The sequence below is a fragment of the Diadema antillarum genome, unplaced genomic scaffold, assembly GCF_040938485.1.
Source record: "Diadema antillarum isolate AM-2024a unplaced genomic scaffold, OU_Dant_1.0 seq00000701_RagTag, whole genome shotgun sequence".
NCBI classification, from domain to species: domain Eukaryota; kingdom Metazoa; phylum Echinodermata; class Echinoidea; order Diadematoida; family Diadematidae; genus Diadema; species Diadema antillarum.
In genome coordinates this window covers 673,659-688,964 of record NW_027271606.1, presented here as the reverse complement: position 1 = coordinate 688,964, position 15,306 = coordinate 673,659, and the positions used below count along the sequence as shown (strand labels likewise).

At 38.1% G+C, this 15,306-nt stretch overlaps 1 protein-coding gene across 2 annotated transcripts in view; it reads left to right on the top strand.

The window, feature by feature from the left end:
• Window positions 1–318: 318 nt before the first annotated feature.
• LOC139737726 (uncharacterized) overlaps window positions 319–15,306 on the top strand; it is a 54,014-nt gene continuing 39,026 nt past the window's right edge. The window contains exons 1-3 of one of the 2 annotated variants that reach the window (XM_071648403.1): window positions 319–518; window positions 11,832–11,947; window positions 13,153–13,203. In XM_071648403.1, the coding sequence (XP_071504504.1) occupies window positions 449–518; window positions 11,832–11,947; window positions 13,153–13,203 (237 nt within the window). In that variant the 5' untranslated portion in view covers window positions 319–448. The remainder of the gene's footprint in view (window positions 519–11,831; window positions 11,948–13,152; window positions 13,204–15,306) is intronic. The other variant, XM_071648404.1, reaches the window with a different exon arrangement.

Genomic DNA, 15,306 nt, shown 5'->3' with positions numbered 1-15,306 from the left:
CTGATGTCAAACTGTATTTGGCCAAAAATTGGACTTGGGTCGTTCTTACATTCAGGTACTAGGTCACGACGGGGCCTGAAAATCTGAAAAAGGCGCAAAATGAGGCGCCTCAAACGCAACAACAACAGCAGCAACAATAATTATAGTCATGTCGAGTCAGTATCTATGGAGCGGCAGCCGGAGCGAGCGGTCCACCAATCACACAACGCTTGGATCAGCATGAGCATGTACTACGGTACCCTAAATCCGGAGCATGGAGCTCCTTTCCGAGCTCCATGCATGTCCGGAGTTTCAATGGAACAGCTACGCACTCTCTCCATATTAGACCGCCTATATGCCGCGTGTACTCCTGTGCAAAGATTCGTGCTTGGCTCTGAGATTCGCAATGTGTGTCAACTGTACAATGTATACGGGTACGTGTACTTGTTATGCTTGATACCCCGTGAAAATGGCTGACGCGTTTGTGCGGGACAAACTGCGGCGATGGAATCTCGGAATACTTTTAGACGCTTTCGAAGGTGAGTTGGAATGTATAACTATTACATGTAACGTTGGGAAGAATCGCAGGAGTCCTTCCATACTAATAGACTCGCGTACGTAATAGTACAAGGGGATCAAATACGGTAATAAAAGATTTCTAATTTTGAAGTCGCTCGAGATCGCGAGAGTTGCACAGGACTGCAGTGTGTGTTGTCAAATGATCTGTAAAACTGCATGGATGCGAAGTCTAGTCGTGTTACTGACGATAGTCCGCATCAGCACTGGCGTACACGTACGAACGAATGAAATCGACCGTGCCCGTGTTTCCCTACAACATGTCGGTAGTGCGTGCAGTAAGATCTAGCTATAACACAAGAACGGGGTCGCATTACGAAGTAGAATAGATATACAAAGTGCCTATACGTCTTTCGATATCCAGTTATTATCAAAAGTTACCGGTACTCAGTATCAAGTTCTGACACGGCCTTAGCCGATAGTCTAAACCAAAGCTACGCTCGTAATAAGAAGAGGGTGTACCCTCGCGATTTCGCACGCAAACGGGTATCTAGTACGCCGGTTCCCAGTCGCGAGCCGCGGAGCCCCATATACCCGGCCTGTATAGGGCTCACACCCATAAATATTTCCCCATAGGGATGTGTGTTAAAATTCAAATTTCAAAAAATTCTGTAAAATAGCTGGGAGAAATGAGGTGTTTGAGCTTCACCAACCTGAATAAGTGAGAAACCCTTTCATCCATCAAATTTTCAGGGTGGATTCTTCAGCCCAAATTCCGTCCTGGGGTCCGCAAAGCCAGACTACAAGTTCTTGTCACTCAAAGAATCACCTTAAACCTATTTTCCGTACACGTACCCAATGAAATATAGTCCCCTCAAATTCCATCAGAAAAGCTTTCATCTTCCAACCAAAATGCAGTTTGTAGAGAAATTCATACTCAATATCTAACTGTTACAGCTATTCATTTTTTTGCCAAACTACATCATTGATTTTTAATTAACTTTTTCCTTCATTTATTTTGGTATAGATCTGCAGACCTTGGTACCACTACGAATTTGTGAAAGGGTCTAGGATTTTCCATTGTATTTACGAGTGTCAGCCCTATAGTGGAGGTCATATTTCTCATTTGACTTTTTAACATTATAAATGTGTTTTTGATGACATTTGCCCCCAGGAAAGAGTTCCTTATGCCCCCCCCCCCCCCCCCCACTAATTTGCACAAAATGAATAGGGGCCTAAATTACTAATACTATTTTTTTTTACTAATCAGTAAACTAAATACAGGTTATGCTAGGGTTATGTCTCAAAAGGAAGTCTTCCCATAAATTGCATATAAACCTTTATTTAGTTTATAGTAGTAAAAAATTAGTAATTTAGTGGGGGGGGGGGGGGGGTATAAGGAACTCTTTCCTGCCCCTACATCATGTGGGAAATTACACATTCAAGGGTTATAAAGTTTCTCAAAGGGACACTTGAAAATCATGCCCTTTGGGATTTTAAAAAAAAAAGATCTTGCAGTGTTGATCAGTTCTTCATAAGATGAATACATAGATGCAGGCCGTATAATCCTTGATTATGGGATGTCATCGTCACCTTATTGCCTACAAAGTACTTTAAAAGACTTTGTTTTGTCAAACAGACTCACTTTATGAATTTTGACCTGTTTCAGTGGTAGCCAAAACAAAGAAATACATAAAAATAGCACAGTCATGCATTCAAAGTTGTGTGATACTGATGACTGCTGTACAAAGATCTAATACCACAACAACATAATAAGAAAACAAATTGTAGCCAAGCAGAGTTTGGGGGGGGGGGGGGTAGTGGAGAGGGGTAGAGGAGAGGGGTAGAGGAGGAAGGGGGGGTAGGAAGGAGAAGGAGGGAGGAAGAGATCTGATGCAATAGATCAACATAAACCAGCAGAGCTTGTATGGGATGAATACTTCCCATAGACTTGTGTGCATTGCATGCATCCTCTATAGGGCTCACACCCATAAATATTTCCCCATATGGATGTATGTTAAAAATCACATTTCAAAAAATTCTGTAAAACAGCTGGGAGAAATGAGGTGTTTCAGCTTCACCAACCTGAATAAGTGAGATATACCCTTTCATCCATCAAATTTTCAGGGTGGATTCTTCAGCCCAAATTCTGTCCAGGGGTCCGCAATGCCAGACTACAAGTTCTTGTCACTCAAAAAATCACCGGTTTCTGTACACATACCCAATGAAATATAGTCCCCTCAAATTCCATCAGAAAAGCTTTCATCTTCCAACCAAAATGCAGTTTGTAGAGGAATTCATACTCAATATCTACAGCTATTCAGTTTTTTTGCCAAACTACATCATTGATTTTTAATTAATTTTGTTCTTCATTTATTTTGGTATCTTTGGTACCACTGGTATGAATTTGTGAAGGGGTCTGGGATATTCCCTTGTATTTACGGGTGTGAGCCCTATAGTGGAGGTCATATTTCTCATTTGACTTTTTAACATCATAAATGTGTTTTTGATGATATTTGCCCCTACATCATATGGGAAATTACACATTCAAGGGTTATAAAGCTTCTCAAAAGGACACTTTTGAAAATCATGCCCTTTGGGGTTTAAAAAAAAATCTTGCAGTGTTGATCAGTTCTTCTTAAGATGAATACATAGATGCAGGCAGTAATCCTTGATTATGGGGATGTCATCATCACCTTATTGCCTACAAGTACTTTAAAAGACTTTGTTTTGTCAAACAGACTAACTTTATGAATTTTGACCTGTTTCAGTGGTAGCCAAAACAAAGAAATACAATTGTACATAAAAATAACGCAGTCGTTCAAAGTTGTGTGATACTGATGACTGCTATGTACAAAGATCTAATACCACAACAACATAATAAGAAAACAAATTGTAGCCAAGCAGAGTTGGGGGGGGGGGGGTAGAGGAAGGGGGGGGGTAGGAAGGAGAAGGGAGAGGGAGGAAGAGATCTGACACAATAGATCAACATAAACCAGCAGAGCTTGTATGGGATGAATACTTCCCATAGACTTGTGTGCATTGCATGCATCCTCTATAGTGGAGGTCATATTCTCTTTTGACTTTTTAACATCATAAATGTGTTTTTGATGATATTTGCCCCTACATCATATGGGAAATTACACATTCAAGGGTTATAAAGCTTCTCAAAGGGACACTTTTGAAAATCATGCCCTTTGGGATTTAAAAAAAAAATCTTGCAGTGTTGATCAGTTCTTCATAAGATGATACATACAAATTGTAGATGCAGGCAGTAATCCTTGATTAGGCCAAGTAAAAAAAGAAAGTAGTTTCTCGTCCGGGATTTTTGAGCAAGGCGATGAGGGAGGCCCTTACTATTTGATATCTTACTATTTTTTCGAGGATTGTCAAAATGAAAGTAATATGTGTTTCTCGTCCGGTAATTCTGAGAAAGGTAACGAGAGAGGGCTTTACTCTTTTCTATATCCAATTTATGAAATGAAATATCACTCTGGTAGCTGTGTTATGAGAGACCAGGTCCCAAGTGTATGTCTTGCCTGCACTCTGTGCATTTTCAAACAAATAGTATGTACCATACTTGAAATGAAACTTCATGCATGCAGAAATACATTTGCTTTTTCTTTCCACTACGTACACTACAGATGTCAAGGGAAAATGACCATCTTAATACTGGTATTTAGTGTTGTAATGGCATTTCTGATACCAGTGTACTTGCAATTCTGATGTATTGTGCTATTAATTGAAACAGGTATAAAACATTCTATCAACAAATGTACGACTGAAATAAATTCCATGATATTCAAAACACTGCTTTATTTATCATTTGTGTTTGTGACTTTTTGTGTCCACACAGCTGGTAGGGCCTATGTATCTGCATTTCTTCACAGTACAATTGTAGCACATTCAACTGGAAACTGGCTTGTACAATTGCAGATGGATGTCAAAATGATAATGATATGGCATTATAGCATTAAACGTTTAAAGATGTTTCATGTTCTAAAAAGACATTTGATAATCACTCATTTGGATGATGAATGATTGTATCGCACTACAGGTGATACGACTCACGGCCGTGTCCGTGAATTTACATCGTAAAGAAAAGTATCCCGCAGAAAGACGAGACAAACCAGAGTCCGTGGAAAAGTTATTTATTTTGTAGATACACTTATTTAATAATTCTACATTTGCTGGAAAAGCGCATTCATTTTCTCTTCAAAATAGAACAATACATCGCCGTCAGATGCAACGTTACAGAGCAGAGTGTTTGGGCCTCTACACATTCGAATGTGTTCATGCGTGTGTGCAGACAGCTGATAGACCAGGGGGATGGGGACCCTGACAGCAGTTACAGACACACATACGTATATACGCGGCCGGCACGGCCACTGCACTGGCACCGTACCTTCCGACACTGCACACACATGCACATAGTCACAATTGACATGAAAATGTATACATACAAACTCGATACAATCCTCACAAGCATTTGTACAGTACAATTCATCCGCTTAAAATATGAGAAACGGGGAAAAACACGAGCAATGCGCGAAATATGCGTGGAATATCAGCGATTGTTCGCAAAAAATGTTGCCGCTATCGCGTTCACGACGATACCGAGTGCGCTGTACATCACAGCCCAGGCCGCGCCCGCGCGCCCATCCAACTACAGTTCGACTGCTTTGTGGGTCATTCCTTCTTGCCGAGCTCGCAGTGTGAAATGCGTGCGTTATTACATACGCACTACAGAAGCTACAGCTGTACTCCAGCTAAGTAGAGGACGCAAGGCGTAATTAGAAATGAGACATCACGATTGGTAGGTGAATTGTCGATTTTTGTTTCGGCGGCCGAAAAAATAGTAAATATCAAAAAAGTCGAAGCGGCAACTGAAAATCGATGCAGGCGGGGAGCGGGCTGGGACGAGAATTATTAATTTCTTGGTATTTTCAGCGCCATTTTGAAAATAGTAAATAGTAAAAAAATCGATGCGGCGGCCAAAATCGATGCGCGCGAGGACGAGAAACTGGTTTCTATTTTTACTTGGCCTTATGGGGATGTCATCATCACCTTATTGCCTACAAAGTACTTTAAATGACTTTGTTTTGTCAAACAGACTAACTTTATGAATTTTGACCTGTTTCAGTGGTAGCCAAAACAAAGAAATACATTAAAATAACACAGTCATTCAAAGTTGTGTGATACTGGTCACTGCTATTAGTCCAGTCAAAATATGAAATGACCCACAACTAATTGCAACAGAAACGATTCCACTTGCATTTGACCCGGAATAGCTATTAAAATAACATATTAAAAGTTCCCTAAAATTCGAGTGGTGGATCAGTGTCTAATTTGCATAAATTCAAAATGGCCGCCATACAACCTATTTATGCCTATATCTCGGGATATATAACCCACAGAAAGTAAATTCCAGTGTCTAAACCTATGTTTTTAGGTCAAGGAATACAAATATGTTATCTTTAGCAACTTTAAAGCATCCCTTTATATAGTTTTTGCATATATTTGCATATAATTACATACAAAATGACCGCCATATTGTCTGTGCAAGCCCGTATCTTCGTATATCAGTAATGTAGTACACTCAGGAATAAGTCGCTATATATCTGGACATAAAACCCGCAGAAATAGATTCTGGTGTCTAAACCTATGGTTTTTTAGGTCAGGGAATACAATTATGATATAAGCAGTAACTTTTAAGCTTCCCTTTATACATTTTCTGCATATATTTGCATTTGATTAAATGCAAATTGGCCGCCATAATGCCTCTACATGCTTATATCTCTATCTGTAAAAGGTACCCAGTGATGGTGTCTGTGATCTTAATTTTACTGCTGAGAATCACTGATGTAGAATACGTTCCACTCAGGAATAATTACATATATTTCACTAAAAATTTGCATAGCTATATTTACGCATAAATCTATTTAAATTTTTATCTTGAATATAATTTCAGATATTATACGAATACGAGCTACAGAACTTAATTGTACTGTAATTTCTACATCCAATATTTCAAGGGCAAAATTGTTAGAATTCCATTCACAACCTTAATGATTATTATCCTTACACCCAGTTTTATATTCTTGCATTGATCAAAAGTATTGTGTTACATTAAACTCACATTTTCTTGAGATAAAGCCTCACAACAGAAAACAACTGTAAGTAGCATCGAATAGAACATAAAAATCTCAACTTAGCTTCCAAAGTGTGCTCAATAGGTACACAACAGCAAAGTCTCAAATTATGTAGTAGGAATCGTTAAAAAGATTCTTATGATTGCATGATATTCAATGTATTATATCGTGTAATTTGCCCTCATATTTACTGCTTATACTTGTGTCTATGTTGCAATACTTTTCTTTCTTTCTTTTTTTTTTGGGGGGGGGGGGCAAGGGGGGGGGGAGGGGGAAAGTCATCAAGCTCATGATTATCCATAAGCTACTCTACAAAAGTTTCATGAGTTTGGACAATCGTTCAGAGGATGTTCTTGTCATATCATCTCGACTATAGCTTTCAAAGTGTGCTTAAGGTGTAACCACACAAAAATTGGTCTTAAATCATTCAGCAGATTTTTTCAAACATATTTTTCCTTACCTGCGATGATTTGCATCCATGTTTAGTCGATACTTGTGTCTTTTGTTGCAAAACTTTTGGCAAAGGCATGTTTATCAATGAGCAGCATATGACCGTGGTAATTTGTATGGAAGTGGATTTTGTCATATTTTTGCGCAGTTTCACCCAATGACTTACAGAAAACAGCCAGGTACAAAAAAAAAAGAAAAAGGAAATGCTTTAACATTTCTATTCCTAGTACTCTGGATTCATCTGTCGATCAATACAAACAGCATGGCTTCAAGCTCATAAAACGCTTATAAATTCTGATAAGTGTTACTTTTACAATTTTTCGTGTTGTATCTGCATTTTTATTAAAAGAAATGTTTCCTATTGCATTGAGGCTTCGCACTAATAACATGTTCATAAACACAAAATTTTTTTCGGAAATGCGAGCAGCATGAAGGCTGATTTCAATTTTGCAGGCGAAAAAGCAGTCAGAAGTCAGATAAAAACCAAAGTACATAACATAATTTTCTGTTCCAAACACTTCCAAAAGGTCCCTTCCTCCACTTCAGCAGCAGCTTTTCTTCGAGTTAAACAGTGGAAGGGAAATTATACAATCATTGGAATTGGGACGATTTGAGGAAGATGTTTAATCAAAAATATGTTCTGATCACTACAGAAAGCTGCAGCTATTAAGGAACTCCTGAAGGAGTCTGATGCAACTGCAAGACAGGCTGTTAGCAACTGGTACTGTATACACTGTAGTTGCAGGGCAAACAGATTTGACTGCACACAACCCATATCAGTGGCAGATGCGGGCCATTATATATAGATCAGACACTTGTAATGTTGTATTTCTAAAATATGTGAGGAGTCAGATGATGCTGTTCTAATTGGTGACTGAGGAATAAACAGCATTCTTGAAAAACATCAACACAGTTTACAACAAATGTGACACTTACCACTCTTCTTTTCGTCAGTATGAAATGAAGCCAGGATCCTCCTTGCTTTCAATTAATCAACTGCAATTTCACACTAGCCTAGTCCAGAGTTTGTGGTAAACGCATAGAACACTTTGAGGGTAAGCGAGTTTACATGTTTTAAACTTTTATCATTGATCTATATTTTCAGAGATGACATTACATACCTGAAGTATCTGTATTATCGAAAGCCAGGAAATGAAAATGATGTAGTTGAAACGGAAGAAAGTTTTCTTGAAATCCAATGACTTTGATTCATTAGATTTTAAATTCATCTTCGCCAATGGTTCAAGACAGTCAAAAAGGTTCAAGCTAATATTGCAAATAGCCATCATTTATCTTCTGGCGTCCGTCGACAGTCATGCATGCATTTTCAAAAAACATTTTCAGATTCTCTTTTAAGACCCCATGTAATGAAAGATTTTCAACAAACTAGGCAAGTAGCATCCCAAGGATGACAGACTATCAAGTTGTTCAAATAGACACCATGTCCAAAAGATCCCAGAACCCCCAAATTAAGGAATCTATCATTTAAAAAAAAAAATCTCACACACACACACACACACACACACACGTAGAACCAGTTATAACAGAGCTAGATAAAAAGTACAAAGATGAATATATTGGAGACTGCATAGTTTTAAGTTTCGCAGTTTTATCTTCTTTTCGAAATATTACACATTATATATATATATATATATATATATATATATATATACTTGTAGTCCGCGTGTTGGTACCAGTACAGAAAAGATGACGAATTAGGGTGGTAATGAATTTCAGTCCAACAGTGCTATTTAGTCAGACCAAATTTTCGACGAATACATTCGTCTTTCTTCAGAATTGCAATTGTCGATCTTCAAAGACAAATGTATTTGTCGAAAATTTGGTCTGAATAAATAGCGCTGTTGGACTGAAATGCATTACCAGCCTACTTCGTCATTATATATATATATATATATATATATATATATATATATATATATTATATATATATATATATAATATATATCTTTTTTTACGTGTGGACACTAATGTCCCCCTCTCTATCTAGAGTTGCTGCTTTTATAAAACCAGAAGAGCATTGAGTAAATACATCAGTGAGTGTATCAGCATACTTTCAAGATTATTGTGGCAGATGCAGGGGTGACCTCCTTGGGGCTAGTGCCAAATAGGGGCAAATTTTCACTCTTTCATCTTAAAAAAAGCTGGTAGAATATTGGTAAAATGGGAACCATCCCCCCCCCCCCCCCCCCCCCCCCCCCCCCCCCCCCCCCCCCCGGCCACATGATGCCCAAAGGCACCTCAAATCTGATCTAGGTGCGGCCGCCTTTGGGCTGGGACCAAATTATTGGAGGCCACTTTTGATTTTTGATCCTCCTTTTGAAAACACGTCGTGGTCAAATTTACAACAAACTTAGTACTGTAGGTGCATTTATCACTAGTGTCATGCATATATGGACATCATGCCTCCCTGGGCCCTGGAGGTCCCTAAAGGCTTCAAGATATGGCCCTACAGGTTCCCAAAGTCTTCCAATTTCCTTTCTCCCAAGTAATAGTCTGTAAACATGCAAGGAAGGGAACTTGAGATACTCGGATGAGGGCTGGACCCCTGGGTCTTTTATTCAGAAAGTGAGTGAGTGACATGGTACCCTGATATGACAAGATCGTCATCTAATGTCCAAACTCATGAAACTTTTGTAGAGTAGCTTATGGATTTAAGCTACTCTTAATTTGAATAGATTTATGTATAAATATATGCAAATTTTTAGTGAAATATAGGTAATTATTCCTGAGTGGAACGTTTTCTACATCAGTGATTCTCAGCAGTAAAATTAAGACCACAGACACCATCACTGGGTACCTTTTACAGATAGAGATAAAAAAGCCTGTAGAGGCATTGTGGCGGCCATTTTGCATTTAATTAAATGCAAATATATGCAGAAAATGTATGAAGGGAAGCTTGAAAGTTACTGCTCATATCATAATTGTATTCCTTGACCTAAAAAGACAAAGGTATAGACACCAGAATCTATTTTCTGCGGGTTTTATGTCCAGATATATAGCGACTTATTCCTGAGTGTACTACATTACTGATATACGAAGATACGGGCTTGCACAGGCAATATGGCGGCCATTTTGTATGTAATTATATGCAAATATATGCAAAAACTATATAAAGGGATGCTTTAAAGTTGCTAAAGATAACATATTTGTATTCCTTGACCTAAAAAACATAGGTTTAGACACCGGAATTTACTTTTTGTGGGTTATATATCCCGAGATGTAGGTATAAATAGGTTGTATGGCGGTCATTTTGAATTTATGCAAATTAGACACTGATCCACCACTCGAATTTTAGGGAACTTTTAATATGTTATTTTGATAGCTATTCCGGGTCAGATGCAAGTGGAATCGTTTCTGTTGCAATTAGTTGTGGGTTAACCCACTTTTTGTCGTATTTTGACTGGACTATATGTACAAAGATCTAATACCACAACAACATTTATAATAAGAAAACAAATTGTAGCCAAGCAGAGTTGGGGGGGGGGGGGTGGGGGTAGAGGAGAGGGGTAGGGGGAGGGGGTAGGAAGGAGAAGGGGGAGAGAGGAAGAGATCTGACACAATAGATCAACATAACCAGCAGAGCTTGTATGGGATGAATACTTCCCATAGACTTGTGTGAATTGCATGCATCCTCTATAGGGCTCACACCCATAAATATTTCCCCATAGGGATGTATGTTAAAAATCAAATTTCAAAAAATTCTGCAAAATAGCTGGGAGAAATGAGATGTTTCAGCTTCACCAACCTGAATAAGTGAGATATACCCTTTCGTCCATCAAATTTTCAGGGTGGATTCTTCAGCCCAAATTCTGTCCAGCGGGGTCAACAATGCCAGACTACAAGTTCTTGTCACTCAAAAAATCAAAAAATTTTCCGTACACGTACCCAATGAAATATAGTCCCCTCAAATTCCATCAGAAAAGCTTTCATCTTCCAACCAAAATGCAGTTTGTAGGGGAATTCATAACGCTCAATATCTACAGCTATTCAGTTTTTTGCCAAACTACATCATTGATTTTTAATTAATTTTTTTTTTCATTTATTTTGTTATCTTTGGTATGAATTTGTGAAGGGGTCTGGGATATTCCATTGTATTTACGGGTGTGAGCCCTATAGGGAGCCCAATGGCGGCCATTTTAGTAATAATACCGCGAGCTTTAACATGTGAGCCTATGGAGAAAACCCTACCTTCCTTTCATTTTCTTCATTTTAGGGAGAAACACAGCGGTAGAATCGTGTTTCAGGCCTCAAAATATCAGCAGAAGTATATTTTCTGTCGATACGTTTAAAAAAATTGAAGAAATTTCATTACTTTTGAATCTGTAGATCCTATTCGGAGTCCTAAGTTCAAAGATTGATGAGCTGATCCGACAAACGCCATCTATCTCTTTCTCTCTTGGGCTACTGTAAAAGTGGTTTCTTTCGTGGTGGTTTTATTTTCGCGCTTTGAGGTTGAACTGCGAATTTAACATCACGCGAAAATGTTTTGAACTCGTCGGTTGTTACAACGCTATCATTACTAACCGCGAATTTAAACACACGCGAAAAAGTCGGCACCGATGGAAACTGCATTTCTGTACGCGAAAGAAACCACTTTTACAGTACTTTAGCTCAAACTTTGTGGGACTCAGCCTCCCATCTGAAGTATCATACGTAATGTACATCTGTAGGCATATTCACAACAGACTACTTGTGATTGATTGAACTTTGCAGAAAATGCTATTGATTATGAGAGTTTTCACCTTCTGGATTTTGAGTCAATCAAGGAGATGATCCCCAAAGTTGGGCTTCGACTGAAATTTCTCAACCATCACAAGACTTACATGGAGGTAAGTGACATTTTGCCTCCATTCGTAGGCAAGTATTTATAAAGGACCTTTGACTTACAATTGCAAATGTCAATTTGTGTTGTTGTAGTTCTTATCATTTCTCATTGGTTTTTGGTTTTCAAAGGTTAATTAATACAAATGTACATGAATTACTAATGCAACAAGTTCATGAACTATTTGGGAAATTATTTTCTCATAATATATTTGTTAACAATACTTCAGAGTATGGAAAACATAACCTCAATTGATTGTGCATCATTTTATCCACACAATTAATGTACTGTTGTAACAGCTATATTTTGTCCCTTAGGTTGCTTTCTATATCATATCTCAAAATATGATTTTTCAAGACAACTACGAAAAAAAAAGGGGAAAAAAAAACCTCTCATGGCATCACTACATGAAGTAATGTAGAAACATCATTTTTGAATTACAGAAGGTTTTGAAATTTTAGTCAGTATTTTTTATTCAAAATTTAGAGTCAAGAGGGTTATGCCTGCCAATTCTAAGTACATTTTAGATGCATCGTGGGATAGCTCAGGGGACAAACTCACCCCAGTTTTGACCGCATATTCACTCAGGTCATGTTCTTTCTTTATCCAGGTTTTTTTTTTTTTTTTTGAAAATTTCTTTGCTTTCCATCATGTGACCAGCATAATGAAGCCTTGCAGTAGAGAATCGTAACTCTAGTGACTGCACATCAGTAACATTTTGAAATGTTAAACCCCTTTTTTTTTTAATTCTAAGCAAAGAAAAAGCAGAAAGGAAAGAAAGCAGACAAAAATTGCATTGAATTTCATTAGAACCAAGCATGAGTGAGAAAACAGGAAGTGATAATGGCACCGAGAAATCCTACAGTGCATCTGTGACGTGGCTTTTTAGCGTGCACAAAAATTTTCTGCCCATTTGAGAAACTGATATTGAGATATGAGATGTCTTTTGTTACCCCAGGGATGAAAATGTGATCACTTTGTTGTACAATCGTATGGCAACTTGTATTCATTTATGAGTAGTAAGGTGTTTTGTCTTAGCCAGTACGAGCATCACTCTGATCTTCAAAGTTGATTTATAAAAAAAAATACAATACGAAGGATCTGTCATCCTCATGAGAATTGAAGTTCATTAAATAAATATTCATCCAAGTTGATTTGATGGACAGAATGTTTGTTTGCTATTTTTTTTCTAATGTTCATCTTTCACCACAGAAGAATAGCCATGTGATGCCACAACCAAACTTGCCCAAAGAAACAAAACAGGTATGTGGTGATATGTAGGTCCTTTAATGAGTTCAGAATTAGTGTTGATATCACTCACCTGGAGATTAATAAATAAGGTGCATGTTTTTAATTTAATATCTTTAAAATATCTTTGAAGTTTGACTTGTAACAGAAAAAAAGAAGTGCAATGCTTGTAATTTTTGTTTTTAGTGTTTTAGTGTTTTCAATTGTGATTCTGCAGTTAGCCATTTCAGTTGGGGATGAGGTTTACTCAGAGAAATAATATGCTGACATCTAGCTGCAGGCATAATACACAATCTCCAAATATTCATAAAACTTGCAATGTATGCAACAAATTTTCATTCATCACCATGCATAAATTATAATTTTTTGAAAAATTAACTTCATGGTACTTCAGATTACGTCATAGGCAATGCCAATTTTCGTTATGATCATGCGGTCAACGGCGAGATCTGGAGGCCCCCCCCCCCCCCCCCACGCTTCTATCATTTACCTATTACAGCCCAGCCTAGTTAGGGTTACACAGGAAATGAAATGGGGTTGCTAGCCTGTATGGATGAGAAAATACTGAATCTGATTCAAATAGTCACACAGTAGCACATAGCAAGTAAGAGTGTGAATCTGAAAATTTGTGTTATGTACAAATGTAGCTCCAAAATTCTCAGCTGTCAACATTACAGCCTTCATCAGTTGAATGACCTGTCTTCACATTGATTGTGTGACTGTCAGTAAGCAGGTCATATTAAACTTTTTGGAAGTTTGTAGTAGGCCATGGGGTGAAGCTGAAAAAGAGGCTTAGAAAATGGGTTTCGTTCCAGCAACACTGGCACTACTTTCTGAATGCGGAAATGTGATGTTTTGTACATCCTAAATATACTGTAAAAAGTTCTCCTCGAAATATCCTGCAGTTTTTGCGAAAATCCATATTTTATAAATTGGACCAGCAGCCCAATACACATATCGTAATGGGGCTGCGGATTGTAGCATTTAGGATTATGACAGAATAGTATCGCGGACAAATGTCAACCTTAAATCGAACAAAAATTCTTCAATTTGAAGACTTACAAGTAAGGTTGAAGTATTGACAACAGGGTTCGTGCAAGGTTTGGTTCTACAAATAGTCATTTTCTGTTCGAATTGATGACTTAATATGACTAGGTCGAGAGGAATCTGGGAGAGCTACGCAGAATTGACGGTCAGCGCAGGCGCACACATCACTGCGCACAAATTTCGAATCCATTGACTGGATGTAGATGTCTGTGTGTGCATGCGCTGGCCGTCAATTCAGTGTAGCTCTGCCAGTTTCCTCTCGACCGAGTCACATTTAGTCATCAATTTGAACAGAAAGGAACTATTTGCAGAAACAAACCTTGCACGAACTCTGTTATCAATACTTCAAATTTATTGATAAGTCTTCAAATTGAAGATTTTTTCCCGATTTTAAGTTGATATTTGTCCGCGATAAAACATCCGTCATGATCCTGTATGCTACAGTTCACAGCCCCATGACGCTATGCGTATGGGGCTGCTGGCCGCAGTTATGCGTATGGGGCTGCTAGCCGCAGTATAGTTCCCATAGTGTTTCTAAGCTGAAATACATATGCACATTTGTAAAGCACTGCTTTTAGCCATATACCTAGAAAAAAAAGTGAAGTTTTGGTTTAATAGTTGCATTATATCTCATGTTTCAGTTTTTCCTGATGCTGGCTATGCAAAGGAGGACAAGAGCAAAGTGGTTCGAGACCGTATGAGAGAGAGCACTGACTGACCGTCAGAGGTCAAGGCAAATGCCTTATATTCTGTTCAAAGACATGTTATTAATCAAATGACTAATCATTCAAGGCAAAAAAAGAAAGAAAAAAAAATCAGTGCGTTTGTTTGTGTGTGTGTCCGCGTGCATGTGGGAGAATCTTATTGTACACACACACACACACACACACCCTCACATGCACACACACATACGCACACACATAGTTATGAAGATTCAATATACCCAAGTGTATTAAAATATTATTCTACATGCCTTTGCCATTTATCACATCAGCATCATAAAAAAGATTATCATAAACATGAACACACACAATGATATAATACATGTATTGATCAGTGCATTACACATAC